General features: G+C 41.3%; 1 protein-coding gene across 1 annotated transcript; it reads right to left on the minus strand.

Annotated features, from left to right (window-relative positions):
* Positions 1-1,848: 1,848 nt before the first annotated feature.
* Positions 1,849-12,164, minus strand: lpar3 (lysophosphatidic acid receptor 3). The gene is made up of 3 exons (XM_035177424.2): positions 11,961-12,164; positions 10,266-11,010; positions 1,849-5,635 (listed from the first exon to the last, which is right to left on the minus strand). Exons 2-3 carry the CDS (start codon positions 11,005-11,007, stop codon positions 5,307-5,309), a joined length of 1,071 nt encoding a protein of 356 aa, XP_035033315.1. The 5' UTR covers positions 11,008-11,010; positions 11,961-12,164; the 3' UTR covers positions 1,849-5,306.
* Between the last annotated feature and the right edge of the window lie 2,153 nt (positions 12,165-14,317).

Raw genomic sequence — 14,317 nt, forward strand, 5'->3', positions numbered from 1 at the left:
GCAAGTTGGGCAAATATTGGCGGCAGCTCAGCTCGAAGCCCCTTTGAGAGGTTCTGCGTCTGCTGAACTTATAACTGATTCCTGACATGAAACTGCTTCAGTCCGAATTCCTTTGACGGCAGTGGTGGTGAAGACAACAACTCCCATGAGCCCACGCTAATTGTTATTGTTTTGATTGAGGGACACTTAATTATGTATTTTGCATTTAAATGAGTGGTTTTTGCTTTGCTCCTTTGATAACACAAACCCTAACCCACTGGTGATCGAGCTAACTCAGCAACACCTTGAGGACATTTCCACAAATTTGGGGCAAAGTTAAACATGAACACTCAAGAATCAGACAATAACAGTTTGGAATTCATATTCTTTTCAGGATAAAAAATTCTTTTATCACATTCTTTCAAAGTCTTCTGCACGTGAGACGGACAGACTGCAACTTCTGTGGTTGGCAGATTTAGCCGACTGCAGGCGGTAATTCAAGTTTTCCTGTCAACCTGACGTCTTATTTGAACATCTACTCCTGTTCTGTCCAGTCATCTATTTCTCGCAAATATGCTTTTATATCAAACCTAAAAAGCATAAATAGCTTAAACTTTCCTTGCTTTGAGTAATAAAAACAAGATATTTTATCTTGTAATAAAAATAAGTTTTTCTTTTCTTATAATGGAGATACCTCAGTTGTCATGACATGATCAGTTCTTCCCTTTGCTCAAACAAGCCTCAGTTCCTTGTTGCATGAATTCCACAAGACGTAGTAAACATTCCTTCGAGTTTATGATCCATGTCAACATGATTGCATCACATCATTTTTGCAGATTTGTCAGCTGCACATTCATGCTAGTAATCTCCTGCTCTACCACATCTCACATCAGTTGAATTAAGTGAATTCAGATCTGGTGACTGGATGGGCCATTGAAATTCCTCGAAGTCACTGTCATGTTCACGAAACTAGTTTGGGACGACGTTGTCTTTGTTACGTGGCATTCTCCATTAGAAGATGGTTACCTGAGGCCATGAAGAGAATCACATGGTCAGAAACAATACTCAGATGGGTTTTGACAGCCAACTGATGATTGGTTGGTATTTGTGTACAAGTGTAACATGAAAACATTAACTACAACGCCAGCAGCAGCAGCCTGGGGTGTTGACACAAGGCAGACTGCGTACAAAATGTCAAGCTGTGTTTACTTGCATTCGTACACACTGGATCGTCATGCAGGAGGATCTTCATTACTGTGCCTGTTGCAGCTGAATAAGTCAATCTAAACATGAGACTTTGAATTAGGTCTCGTCTTTTTAGCGCAAGGGGTCTTTAGAAAACATCAAATCCTGATAAACTCTTCTCCATCTCCGCCTACATCTGTTTTCCACCGAGATTAGGAACAAACCAGAAAAGACAGCATTTCTGAACATCTGGGAAATTTAATTGGCTTTTCAGGAATGCGTAATTAGAGCACAGCTGTGGAAATAAAAGGGCTGCCACACCAAACAGTTTACAGTTCATGTTTTTTGGGGGAATTCAAAAGCCAGAGTGGCCAGCGACAGTCACGACAGGTCTACAGAGGGATCTGCTGAGGACATGCAGCACGGTCTTAATAGAAACCACATGACTTTTCATCGAGTCAAACCAAACGGCTTTACATCCTGAGTCTTTTTCTTTTGATAAAATGTACAGTGTTGGACCTTTCCTTGATTTATGCCGAGTCATGTAACTGCATTTAAATTAATTCACTTTCACCTCGAGTATGAAAAGCAAACATCTGGGGGTTTATGGCTGTGAAGAGGGAAAGTTATGAAACGACAGGTTTGCATTTCATGGACGTCAACTCAAGTAAATTAGAGGGGAGGTTTGAATCTTTAACATGATTTATGGGAAATGCAGAGCAACCATGTATACAGTGTGCAGAATATATTAACATCAATTTTAAAAGCGCTTACTCATTTACATCGAGACAACGGTGTTTATAACTTACAAAGCACATGTTAATGTTTAGACTTTTTTTGGTTTCACCTTTAGACTACAACATTGCTCCATTCTCAATAAAACATTTGAGAGGGAATGACATTTACAGGATAAATACAAATAGTGTCAGAAAGGTAAAAAAAAAAGAAAAAGTGTGACTTGTGAAATGAGTTTTTTTGCACATGGGTGTTCATTTTCAACCAAAGCTAGCTATTATTGTGGCTAGTAGATAAAGATATACAAAAATGCATCTATTCATGAAATGAAATAGAGAAAATACGTCTTTTGCCGATGTATGCTAACGTTGGCTAGCTAGACTTTGCTGTGCAGCAAAGACACAATAACATTTGGAAGTTGACTAAATGAGTCGAGTCCCTTAGATTTAGTCCCTTTTATGTGATGCCTCGCTAAAAACGATGTGATGGTGAATAAAGTCACAGGTTCTGCTTGCGGCCTGAAGGTCTTGACCCACTTATGGATATGAGGTCACATGCAACGTCACAAGTGGATAGACAGAGCAGGTAACTCAAATTAAAGGAAAAAGACACAATTAGACAACGTGCATACTGCAGAAAAAAAACACAGTGAACGATCCAGCACTAAAATATATACAAAAACTGTATATACACCACATTAAAGAGACATATACAAGCATATATATATATATACATATTGCCCTTCCGTTACTTCTGGTTATTCACTCTGAAAAGGCCAATGAGCATTAGGAACACTAATAAAGGCTTTTTTAAAAAATGTTTTACAGAACAAGACTGCCTTGATTTATTTCCTTCTTTACACCAAATAGTGTCAGGTTTATCGGAGAAAGCTTTTTTTTGGCAGGTCGGATGGGGGGGGGCACTTGCACTGATGCAAGTGGTTTGCAGCCTAATTAAGTGGAAAATCTTGTTCCTCCCACTTCAGAGTAAATCATTTTTCCTCTGGAGCTTAGTCCGGTCGGAGACGGGCTGATTTGAAAGTAGAGGTCATTCATCAACTGGCCTCAAAAGGGTAAATCGTCCTGAAGTGGCTCCTCGAGAGCGTCGGAAATCTCAGGCAGTGGGACGTCATCATTTACTCAGCGCAGAGCAAGTCATGTAATAGTAGTGTCCGATAATGATTTCAGTGTTTCTTTTGTTAGTGCACAGACATTTGAGAATTTATGCTTATACTAAATATCAGTTACTGACAGTTTCTTTGTTACAAAATGAGGAGACTCGGTGTGTCAAACAGGATCTGCAGGTAACATTATGGTTTGGTTTGGTTGCCGTCAGGTGCCAAGTGGTCGGTGTGTTCTACATTTTCGAAGGCGGCAGCCGCTGTAACAGCTCCGTGAAGCTGCAAAAAAATCGTGTGCAGGCTAAGACGCTCGCACTGACTGTGTTTGCATTGTTGTGCAAACACAGTCATATGATTCCATGTTCACGATCTTACCACATTAGAATGTTAATTAGCACTTTTCTGGTCAAATCCACAAATATCAAACACATGGTGGCGCTACACTGAGAGTTGGCGACCATAGTATATTTTCTCTTTAGCTTAGTTTCTATCAGAAGTTGAGCTATTTCACCAGAGAGGTGAAAACACTGACTTGCTGGAGGTGTTAAATGATACGTTAGGGGTTTGCTACCATCAGTAGGATTCATCCTCTGAAGACCATGAATGTCTGTAAAGGATTGAATGACCAACCATCCAAAACTAGTGGAGACATTTCAGTTTGGAACATAGTGGTGGTCTGGTCAAACAACTGACTGCTGCAGAGGTTAAACATGTCGAGCTTAGTGAAAGCCAGAAAATATAATAAAAGAATGTGGATTAAGTCACAATCTGGATATTATTATAAAATACATTATAATTGTACATTATATATTTAAATACATATCATTTGACCCTGAACTTTGAGTGAATCATTCAACCTGATGTTCATATTAGACAACTACACACTAAAAGTCATTATAAGCACTGTAGTGAAACTAATCTCTGTGCTGCAGCTGTTTCTCTATCATGTTATTTCATCAAGCGAAAACAGACATATCGTACATGTTATGTCTGAAAAGACATGAAACTAAAGTTGTTTAGCAAGGTCACTTTCATGAATTTAAACAGTTAAACACATAAAAGACGCAGGAAATTATCATGAAAAACCTCAGTTCAATTAAGAAACACCACTGAAGCTGTAAACCTTTCCACACACACACACACACACACATCGCTCATATGTGGCCATCCTACACTCCCAAGAAGAAGAAAAAAAGGCTTTAATGGCGTCACAGCAGGAGCAGCATTCAGTCGTATGCTCTTCAGTTCCTGTACGGACACAGTGTATGCTGAACTTCCAGCAGGAATCCAGTGTGTCGCAACATCATTTTTTACAATCCCTACATTCTCGGGGCGAGCAACTGTTTCGTCAGAGCAACACCAGTGAGTTTAGTGGGCTGAGGCGGATGTGTGACAATGCTACAGGGTGAACAAGTTTGCCTGCCTGCAGTGCTGCAGGTTAGAGTTTATCTGTTTGTTTAGGTGAGCTGATAAAAGTGGAAGAAGAGGAGAGCTGGGTTCAAGAGGAGAGTGACGCTGTTAGCTCTTCCCCAAAGGCAAAACTGCCTCACAAACCAATAGGGGATTAAATGGCCAAAAATAATCAGCACGCTCCCCATCACACAGCTAAAATGACTCTTTGCAGGATTTATAAGTCGATGCATTCAGTACAGCAGTTTACAGTAATTCTCACTGGGTGTTTTAAAAAGAAATGTTAAAATGATTAAAACCATGCCATATTCAAGAAAACCTAAAACCTTATAGTACCTGCCTATAAACAAGGGGCTAATTTGAGTGTTGTTCATCTATTGAAGAGACAACCATTTATTTTTACATAACTTTACATATCCCTCATTTTACCCCATTCTGAGGTAAAAGTAGAAATGTATGTGCCGTTATAGTGGCTTTTTTCTTCAGTCATTGGAGCACAGTATCATCCATGTTTAAATAACCCACAGGGATGAGAAGGAGGGAGCCCCAAAAGAAAGGATGGAAATGCATCAGCACTCTTTCATTATATGGAAATGGGAGTCATGTACAAAAATAATAAAATAATAAAAGCACATCCTTGCATCCATTATTAGTTATTATTAGTGCATTTAAGTCTCTTATCTCCATCTCACCCCAGCCTCAGCTCTAGAGCAGTTCACCTGCAGCGTCTCTTCAAGATCAGTATTTCTAATCTGTGGGCAACAGTGGAGACAAAGTGTGTAGTTCCTCTTTCATGTCATCTCTAATCTGAATCTCCGTGAAAGGTACGTCCAGCCAACGCTGCCCAGAAGAAAATCTTCTCACAAGTTTCATTTTTTCAGGTCTTGAGTATTCCCTGATCCTCATTCTTCACCTCCTCTGACGGTGGCTGACTGTTGCCCGTGTCCTGACCGGAGCTGAGCGGCCTGGCGTTGGCCTTCGTCGAGCGCTGCCGCCGGGTCCCGTTTCCGATGCAGCGCATGAGGTTCTTGAAGGTCGCCCACATTTCCTCGTCCTTGTAGGAGTAGATGCAGGGGTTCATGACGGAGTTGAGTACGGCCAGCAGCAGCAGCCAGCGTTTCAGTTTCATGACTTGACAGCTCTTGCAGTGGAGGCCGTCAAGCAGCAGGACAACCAGGCCGGGGGTCCAGCAAATCACAAAGGCCCCTACAGGAAAAATAACAGAGAGCAAGTCAAACAGATTCTTCTAACACTTTCTCCAGCGTGTTTCCTTCATGTGTGTCACTGTTCGAAAATGTACCCAAAAGGTTTTAGTAACAATTTACAAAACGGCTACTTATTTATATTTTCCTTATAGTCATACGGGACTATTTCTTAACTCAGCAATCCACTCCTGCTCCTGGCCAGTAAATAGTGCCAACCTTTAAGTCAAACTAGTGGGCACACCTCCGACCAATTCAATCAAGTTGCACCACTCACACACTCATAGATATCAGCTTCCCCTCAAGAGCCATGAATTATTCTGTGGGAAAACAGTGAAAAGTTTGATCTTGCAATGCATCTGCACCAAAATTCTTCCCTGACCCAGAGCACATCCTTCCACCTAGTTCAGTGGTAATCAATAAACCAGACAACAAATAAACGTACAGGGGTGAAAACCTCCTGGTAACATTTTTCACTTTATTAGTCTACGAAATAACCGAAAATACCAAAAACAAAAAACAAGCCCTTTGAGAATTTTCCAGAAACCATGGTTAGATTTTAAAACTCCTAAATATTCAATTTAAAATGTCTTAAAACAGAGAAAAGCAGCAAATATTCACATTTAATAAGCTGGAACCATATATATTTGGGCATTTTTCTTTGAGTAATGACTTCACTGATTGAGTGATCAATTGTTTCCTCATCAGATTTAACAGAGTCCGTGTATTTACCCTGCTCCTGCTCCATGTCAGAGTTCTGAGAACAACCGACTCAGCTCAGATGGGTAATAAAAGGCGGAAGACAATTTGAAAAAGAAATGAGAATGTATTTGGTGGTTTCATGTACTTCCACTAATGAAGCTATAACACAGAAGATACTGTCATTACGTTAAATAGTCACTGTGCTGTGTATAATACTGAGGCAGCTAATTTCAAACTTGTTTGGGCACTAAACAGAACTACAAGGAGATTCAGTGGAGCTGAAAGGAAGCCACAAGCTGAGACTTGCCTGCACCACCAGCACGTCTGTGGCTTCAATACGTCCGCAGAACAAAAACAAGTACTGTCCTACACACATTATACACACTTCGTCTTTGTTTCACACACATGCATCGATGGATACATATAGACTCTGGTAGAAATGTTGATCTACGTTAAACTCTGCTTGAAAGTCAAAAAGTTTGCCACATTTTTATAGAGAACTCCTTTTTTGTACAGTTCTTTTTAAATCCAGCCTATGTCTTTGTCTTTGATGGAGCACATAAATAAGGAACTGAATGGAATTTAAGTGAGACCCCATTTAAAGGACATTCACTTGCAGTTTTTTTTTTCATGTAAGCCACACGTTTAAAGTGGAGTTTCCTCCTCTTTAATCTCAGACTCTCGGAGTTCTGAGAACACATTTCGGGCACATGTTCCTTTTGGGAATCATTTGAAGATGGTGGCTGCACTTACAGCGGTGGAAGGGACCCTCGGGCCTCCGGGAACGTATAGAGCCCGCAAGGCAATTCATAAATACAAAAAAAAGCAGCTCACACAGACAAAAAACAACATAAAGTAGTACTCAGGGCAGAACGCCTGTCAGGTCACATCAAGGTGAACTAAACACACACTATAGCAAATTGTGGCAACTGTAAAGAAAAGAAAAGAGGATGCAGAATGTTATTTTTACCGAGGCAAATGGACAGATGATTATTTTTGTTGTTCAAGTTTAAGACATGCCAGTGTGCAAAGTTTACAGAGACAAACAGCCAGTAATAGAACAAGTCCGGTCTCGACTCGAGATGCTCGAGACTCTCTCGAGCTGGAATGAGCTGTGAGGACAAACGCACTTGGATTAAGTGTTTGGGTGCCGAACAAACTGCTTTCACAATGTCACATTCTGATGGAGACAATGTGCACGTTTTGGTGAGTGAGTGAAACATCTGAGATGCTAAATCCTCATTCAGAAGGAGAATTTGTGAATGAATGTGTTGGTGAGTTTGCAAGTCTCCTTCAGTTATTTGCCGTTAACTGTTAGGGCTGTTTACACAAACACAAAATTATTGCTCAGAGCTATAGGTCCAACAACCTCCCTCTGCCTGAGCTCCATAATCTGCATGTACGTCCTGAGGATTTTTCCATTCTGACGAGATGTGCGCTAAAGTCTGCATCTCTGACTGGGGCAAATTTACACACTTGTGTTTGTCCTTTAGTGCAGGCTAGACACAGAGACTTGGTCCGATAAACATCTCATCCAGCGCTCAACTGGTTTGTCCAGTTGCCATTTCCGCCTGAGCAGACTGCTGCTCACCTGGGGCGAAAGCTAAGACTCTTTTTTTCTCCGGACTAATACACTACATGTCTCAGACCTGACTACACGTTTCATAGATTTGTCAATTTTATCTTCCCAGGTATCACCATCATATTCATCACACCGATTATGCATTTTAGTCCATATCACAGCTGCTGAACATAAACAAATGTTCTGCCTCTGTTCGATGTGGTTGAACGACCTACTTCAAAAAGTATTCATCCTTCTCCTTCATTGAAGAATCAACTATTCTTTCATCTATTTCATCTATCCTTCAAGTTTAACCTCTGGACAAAAGATGTCTTTTCACTGAAAAGTATGTATGCTGGCTGGACTTTTGTCCAGCCACATCACACATGTGCAAGTTGCACACGATGAAAATCCTGCTCGTACGTCTTAAACTGACAATAAAAGTGAAAACAAAGAAACTTTCCTCCTCCTCCACTTGAGTCTGAAAACAACCTTCAAGTCCAAAGATGACAAGGTCAAAAAACCAAGTGAAGAAACAATAAGCAAAGCACTTCTTTGGAGTGGAGGGACACTTTAAAAGATTAAGAGATAACAGTTGTGTACCCAAGCTACGAATAACTGCATCTGAAAGCAATTGACAAGGTCCTCAAGTATAGGTTCCTCTTTCTTTTTTTTTTTTTGGGTGTAGGGAGGAGGGGACGTTCATTGAAGGCCAGTGTGGTGCGGTGCGGATGGTACGCCACACAGGCTGAGGAGCAGTGTCCTTGCAGGGAGAGATAATTACACAGCAGTCTAGAATAAAGTGTGTGCAGAGGCAGGCGGCTCCTACGCTGCAGTGCACATAGACCAGTCATGAGCCATCCGTCCGGGGAAGTGCCGAGAGAGACAAAGAACAATGGCACAAAGGTTATCCTGCAGCGCGACTCTGCAAAATAACGACAGCACAACAGTGACTGTATGTGGAGTGTATGAAAACAAAAAGTGTGTGTGCTCATCTAACCTGCAGAGTTTTCTCTGAGGCTTCAGTGCCAGCTGATTTCCTCAGGTTGATATTAGGGCAACCTACATGTTACACTTGCGTGACAGTTTGCAGTTAAATCTTGTTTTGGCCGCTCCACAAGGATATTCTGGAGCAGCCCCATTGTTCCTTTCTTTAAGGACATTAGCTGGGAGCAGAGGGAGTTTGGAACTGTGCCTCTATTGCAAGGTATCCTGTTGCAACACGTAAACAAAAGAGAAGAATCCTGGGATATCTGGCTGCCTCATCTCATGGAAATGCATGAGAAGAAAAGGAAGCTTCAGCATTTCTGAGCTTTATAATTCTGGGAAATAGAAGATAAGAAGAAGTAGAAATGGTGCAAAAAATGAGTTGATAACCGATAAACCGATGAGCAAGCAATGAATCTGCCACAGGGATTAACAGTGTAATCACAAAAATGCTAAACTCTGGTTCCAGCTGCTGTTTGGACATAAACAGAACACCTTTGGGTTTTTGCTTCTTTTACTATCGAGCCGTTTTCAGACATATGAAGAACGCAATTGGAGATTATTCGGGTCAGATGCAGTCACAACAACATGAAAATGTACAGAACAATTTAGGTGAGGGGTGGCACTGGGTATAACTTGGAGGTGGTGGGACATAAAGTAGAAATTTCGCTGCAGAAACCTGTAGCTCCAAAGATCCAAATCTTTGTCTGTGCCTTATGTGTGTATGGCTCTTCTTTTTCATCCCGAGATATTTGTATTCTTAGTTTTGCTGAATTTTCGCGTCTGTTAGAAACGTCATCAGCACGCTCACTCACTCGCTGTCAATTTTCCGGACATTTTCCCGCTGCATTCTCACATGGGCTCACTCAGACATTTTTATCACTTGGACAACTGACTCTGACATTTGCGTTCCAACGTACAGCCCCTGCCAAAATGTCAGGAAAATGTCTGAAAGCAGCTTCTGTTAGATGCTAAAGATAATGATGAATTTATTCGTTGTAAAATGTGCTCTTATAAACAATAATGACAAATTTTAAACAATAATGAAAAATGTATTAGCTGCATCACTGTAAATGAAAGTTTAAGTCAGTGCGTAGAAAACAAAGTCAGAAGCACAAGACGACCTAGAGTTACAAAGAACATGAATTAAAGAGAAGACGACTCTTGCTGACTCCTTTTCTTCTCTTCTCTTTTAAAATTACTGATACAAGCACTCAACTTGTTTGTTACTCTGTTCAGGTTTTCCTTCACAGATTACAGTCCTGTGTGTTCAGCAGTGACTCTGTGACTTTGTGATAAACCCTGAGAAAAGGTTTCCCACAGCTGCTGACTCCTTACTAATGCAGGTGTTGTATGATCAAACATTGGAACGTGTGTCACTCACCAAGCACGACCATAACCGTCTTGATTAGCTTTATCGGCGTCCTCCTGCGGTTGATGGAGCCGCTAGTGTGCGGCGTGAGCACCGATGTCTTCTTCTTGACGTAGCCGTAGATCCTCATGTAGATGGCCACCATGACGAGGAACACCACCAGGTTGGACACGGACCAGAAGATCAGGTAGCTCCGGCTGAAGATCGGCGCCAGCTGTGAGCAGTCGCTCAGGTTGCAGATGCAGTTCCAGCCCAGACTCGGCACGGCCCCCATGAAGATAGAGATGCCCCACACGAGCACGATGAGCAGGGTCACCCTCCTCTTCGTCAGGTTGCTGTGGACCTTAAAGTTCATGACGGAGATGTAGCGCTCCAGAGCTATAACCAGCAGGTTAGACAGCGAGGCCGAGAGGCTGACATCCAGCAGACCCTGGCGGATAAAGTATTCTTTGACTGTCAGTGTATGCGACACCTCCCCGGTGTTGAACATGAGGTACACGTACGCGATGCCTGCCAGGAAGTCTGAGGCGGCGAGGTTGGCGAGGAGATAGTAGAACGGGTAGTGGAACCTCTTGTTGGTGATAACAGCAGCTATGACCATGGCGTTGGAAAACAGGATGAAACAGCAGAAGAGCGAGCCCACCACCTGCACCAGAACCAACTTCGTCGTGGCCCATTCATCTTTATCGCCGCTGTTATTGTAGAAGAAGCCCATGGACTCATTGTAATGACAGCTTTGGTTCTGCCCGGCCATTTTCTGTGGAAAGAGAAGGAGGAAACATAGGAGGTGGAACCGTTTATTATGGCATCTTAATAATAAGTTACCTTAACTAAAAAAAATTTACATAGCAGACTTCTACCTCTTCCTGACATTAAATATCGCTGCCACTTACGATTATCCTGCTAATTATTTTCCTGATTAATTTATGTTTAGTCTACAAATTTCGGAAAAAATCCTAAAAGAAAATGATCACAGCTATTTCTATTTTGATTATATATTTCTTGGTTTAGTCCAAAACACAAAAAATCTATTTCACTTTCAAAGAAAATGACACTTGAGAAGTTGGGACATTTTTATTAATCAATCATCAAAATGTATTTATCACTGGAGCTCTTGTCTATCCACCTATCAATCTGTTAACAATTGAGGAAAGTGTCGTAAATTATCAAAACCTTTATGTTCAAATCCCTTGTAAACATTTTGAATCCAGTTTTGAGCCATTCTGTCGAAGAAATAAAACTAGACAACGTTCGGTCTGAACTGAGAAGCTTTACTGTTTCTCAAGGACAAATAACTTCTGGGTAAGAGGCTTGTTGGCTGGTCTCCCAAGCCAAGTGCACATGCCACAGCCCATTTAATGGAAATGATATCACAATGAGCCCCATTACTACAGGCGATAGTGGCCATGGTGATATTTCGGTGTAAACACATTCCTTCAGGTAAACTGCAACACAGAATTGAAATCTTAGTTAAATTTCTCCATGCGTCGAGGAGCCTGCTCTTATTATGCAACTCACTTTTTCTCCAACCTGAGCCACTTATTAACCACAGTAAAGAGGAGAGGAACTCGCAGAGGACAAACTGTGAGTGGCAGAGGGACACGAGCTCACGTGGAACAACGACAACAGACGAAATAAAGTAATAAACCGAGAAGAGTCCCGGTGCAAACAGCCGAGAGGGAACAAAGTGTGTCCAGGTGAGTTTACCTGCGGTGGAGCGGAGCGCAGTCTGTGCCGCGGTGCGTCAGGAGACCGGAGGTTGCGAAAGGCTTCGTGTTGAGCTCATGAACATGTTTCCTCCGAGCTGCTGAGACAGTGAAGTGAAGGTGGCGGGACAGGGAGAAAGAGCAGTGGAGAGAGGAGCGTCCCGACTTCCACTCCTCCACTCTGCGCGGTGACGCACAGGGCGTGTGGGCGCGTGCGTGCCACCCGGTCTCACGTCTGAATTCCTCCAGTTGACCTCGTGCACGAGGACTGATCTCCCGCACACACACACACACACACAGAGAGAGCTCCAGAAGGACTCACACATTGTGATTATTTACGTTAATGTTTATAATTCATATTTTTGTTGAAAGCAATAAACAAACAACTTTTGTTTTGCAGATTGATTTGAATTAAAACTCGTCCAACACTTCTCTCGCATTTTTTTAGGATTTCCTTCACTAGTTAAACCTCTAAATCGTAATCATTAAAAGTGACCAGTGACTCCAACTGCAAGAAAATAACTGCAGTGGACTCAAAAGTAAAATATTTCCCACTCAAATGTTTTGGATTACATCAAGATTCAAGAGTTGAATCAATGTTTTGCTTTTCCTACGTAAATAAGAGGTTTGGGTGCTATTGATTGAAGATCTATCAAATTCTAGAGAAACAGTTGATTTATTTTTCTCTATATAATATAATAATAATTCATTAAAGTAGATCTTAAAGAAAATAGATGAGATAGGGAGTGTTTCTCCGTCCCTGATCCCTTAAAAGTAAAGATATTTACATAAAATATATGATAATTGAATAAATTATAACACCTTCAAATCTAACCAGTGGTTCCTAAGATGTTGTGGTTTATGTTAAAGTGATGTTTAGTTGGGGTACCTGATCGCATTTCAGATGTAAAATATCAATTTTACTTTCATATGTGACAAAGAAAATCAGAGAACCCTGAAATTTGAGAAGTTAAAACCAGCAGATGTTTGGCAAAAAAGACTTCAAACAAATATTGTTTTTAGTGGTTCAATAACAAATAAATAACCCCCTCAAGCTCTCACCTTGTTGTGCGGTATTCAAGGCCCATAGAATTTCAAATATTTAACGAAAAGTAATTACTACGGAAAAATGCAAAGTAACTATTTGTGGCAAAGAATTATTTTTTTTTACCTTTTCATAAATGTATACATGGCCCCTCAAACTTATCTTGGAACGAGCCACACCTCAGGACTACAAAATGTAAAAAACAACTCCACCTCAGCTACAACAGTAAGCTACTAAGCATCAATAATTAAAAGACAACATATGACAGTATACCAGGTACCGGGTTGCAGAATGTGTACTTTTACTTTCGATACTTTTAACACACTTCAGCTTTGTACACAGGACTGAGTCCTCCTGCCGCGGCTGCAGATTCCGACCGGGCCCTTTGCTACATGTCTTCCCCTCTTTCTCTCCGCCTCACAATGATTAACTTTGTCCTGTCAAATAAAAACTGAAGGCACAACAATATATTAAAAACCCAAATGTAAGCGTTTAGCTGATAACAGAACATTAATAATACAACACGTTGGAACTTTTACTCAAATAAGGGATCTGAGTACTTCTTCACCACTGTCACAGTAAGTATCTGATTACCTTGATTGCAGAGTGTGACCATGGCTGTGTTTATGTGTTGTGGGGCCCCAGGGTGTGTCCCTCTACTGACCCCCCCGACAAATTCAACTCTGCTTCTGTTCAACAGTGTGTGAGGCCCTGCATGTGGGCAGATACCTGCTTTGGTTGATTGGCAATGCAGCTTTGAACATGTCAAGTCAGTTCACACAGTTTTCTATGGGTGTTGTCTTTAACACAAATGTGGTAGAAGTTCACCAACTAGACAAAGGGCCTTTGTACAAACATAATCTGAATTCACTAAATTATTTTTGGAGTCGATCCTCTGTTCACTCTTAAAATCGCTTTTTGTTGCCATCTGGACTTCAATGTATAGCTTACCCCTATTTTCCACAAATGTGCATGTTGTGTTTCAGAGGCCACACATCTAAACTGATCTGTTGTTGAATTGTGTTATTTGAAAGTAACACTGTCGTTTGTTGACTCAAAGTAAACCCACAGATTAGTTAGATCCTTAGAGTGAGTGTCCTGCTCTCGTCTTTTTTTTGTTTTTTTTCTGGGCTCTGTTTTAACATGAACCCAAGTCGAGTTTGACAGGAGATTTAACAAATATAAGGGCAGTGTTGCCACATGTAGGAAAAACAGTATGTGGCTGTTTTTATCCCGTCCAGACCGAATCAACCAAGAAATCTCTCGGATGGCATAAGGGCAGAGAAACAGCCCACTGAGCAATAGAGGTCTTT

Source organism: Hippoglossus stenolepis, chromosome 14, assembly GCF_022539355.2.
Source record: "Hippoglossus stenolepis isolate QCI-W04-F060 chromosome 14, HSTE1.2, whole genome shotgun sequence".
Classification (NCBI taxonomy): Eukaryota; Metazoa; Chordata; class Actinopteri; order Pleuronectiformes; family Pleuronectidae; genus Hippoglossus; species Hippoglossus stenolepis.

Coding starts and splice junctions, on each gene's coding strand:
- lpar3 (XM_035177424.2), bottom strand. CDS start 11,007: ATGGCCGGGCAGAACCAAAGCTGTCATTACAATGAGTCCATGGGCTTC. Junction 5,636..10,265: donor GACGGTTATGGTCGTGCTTG/GTGAGTGACACA, acceptor TTTTTCCTGTAG/GGGCCTTTGTGATTTGCTGG.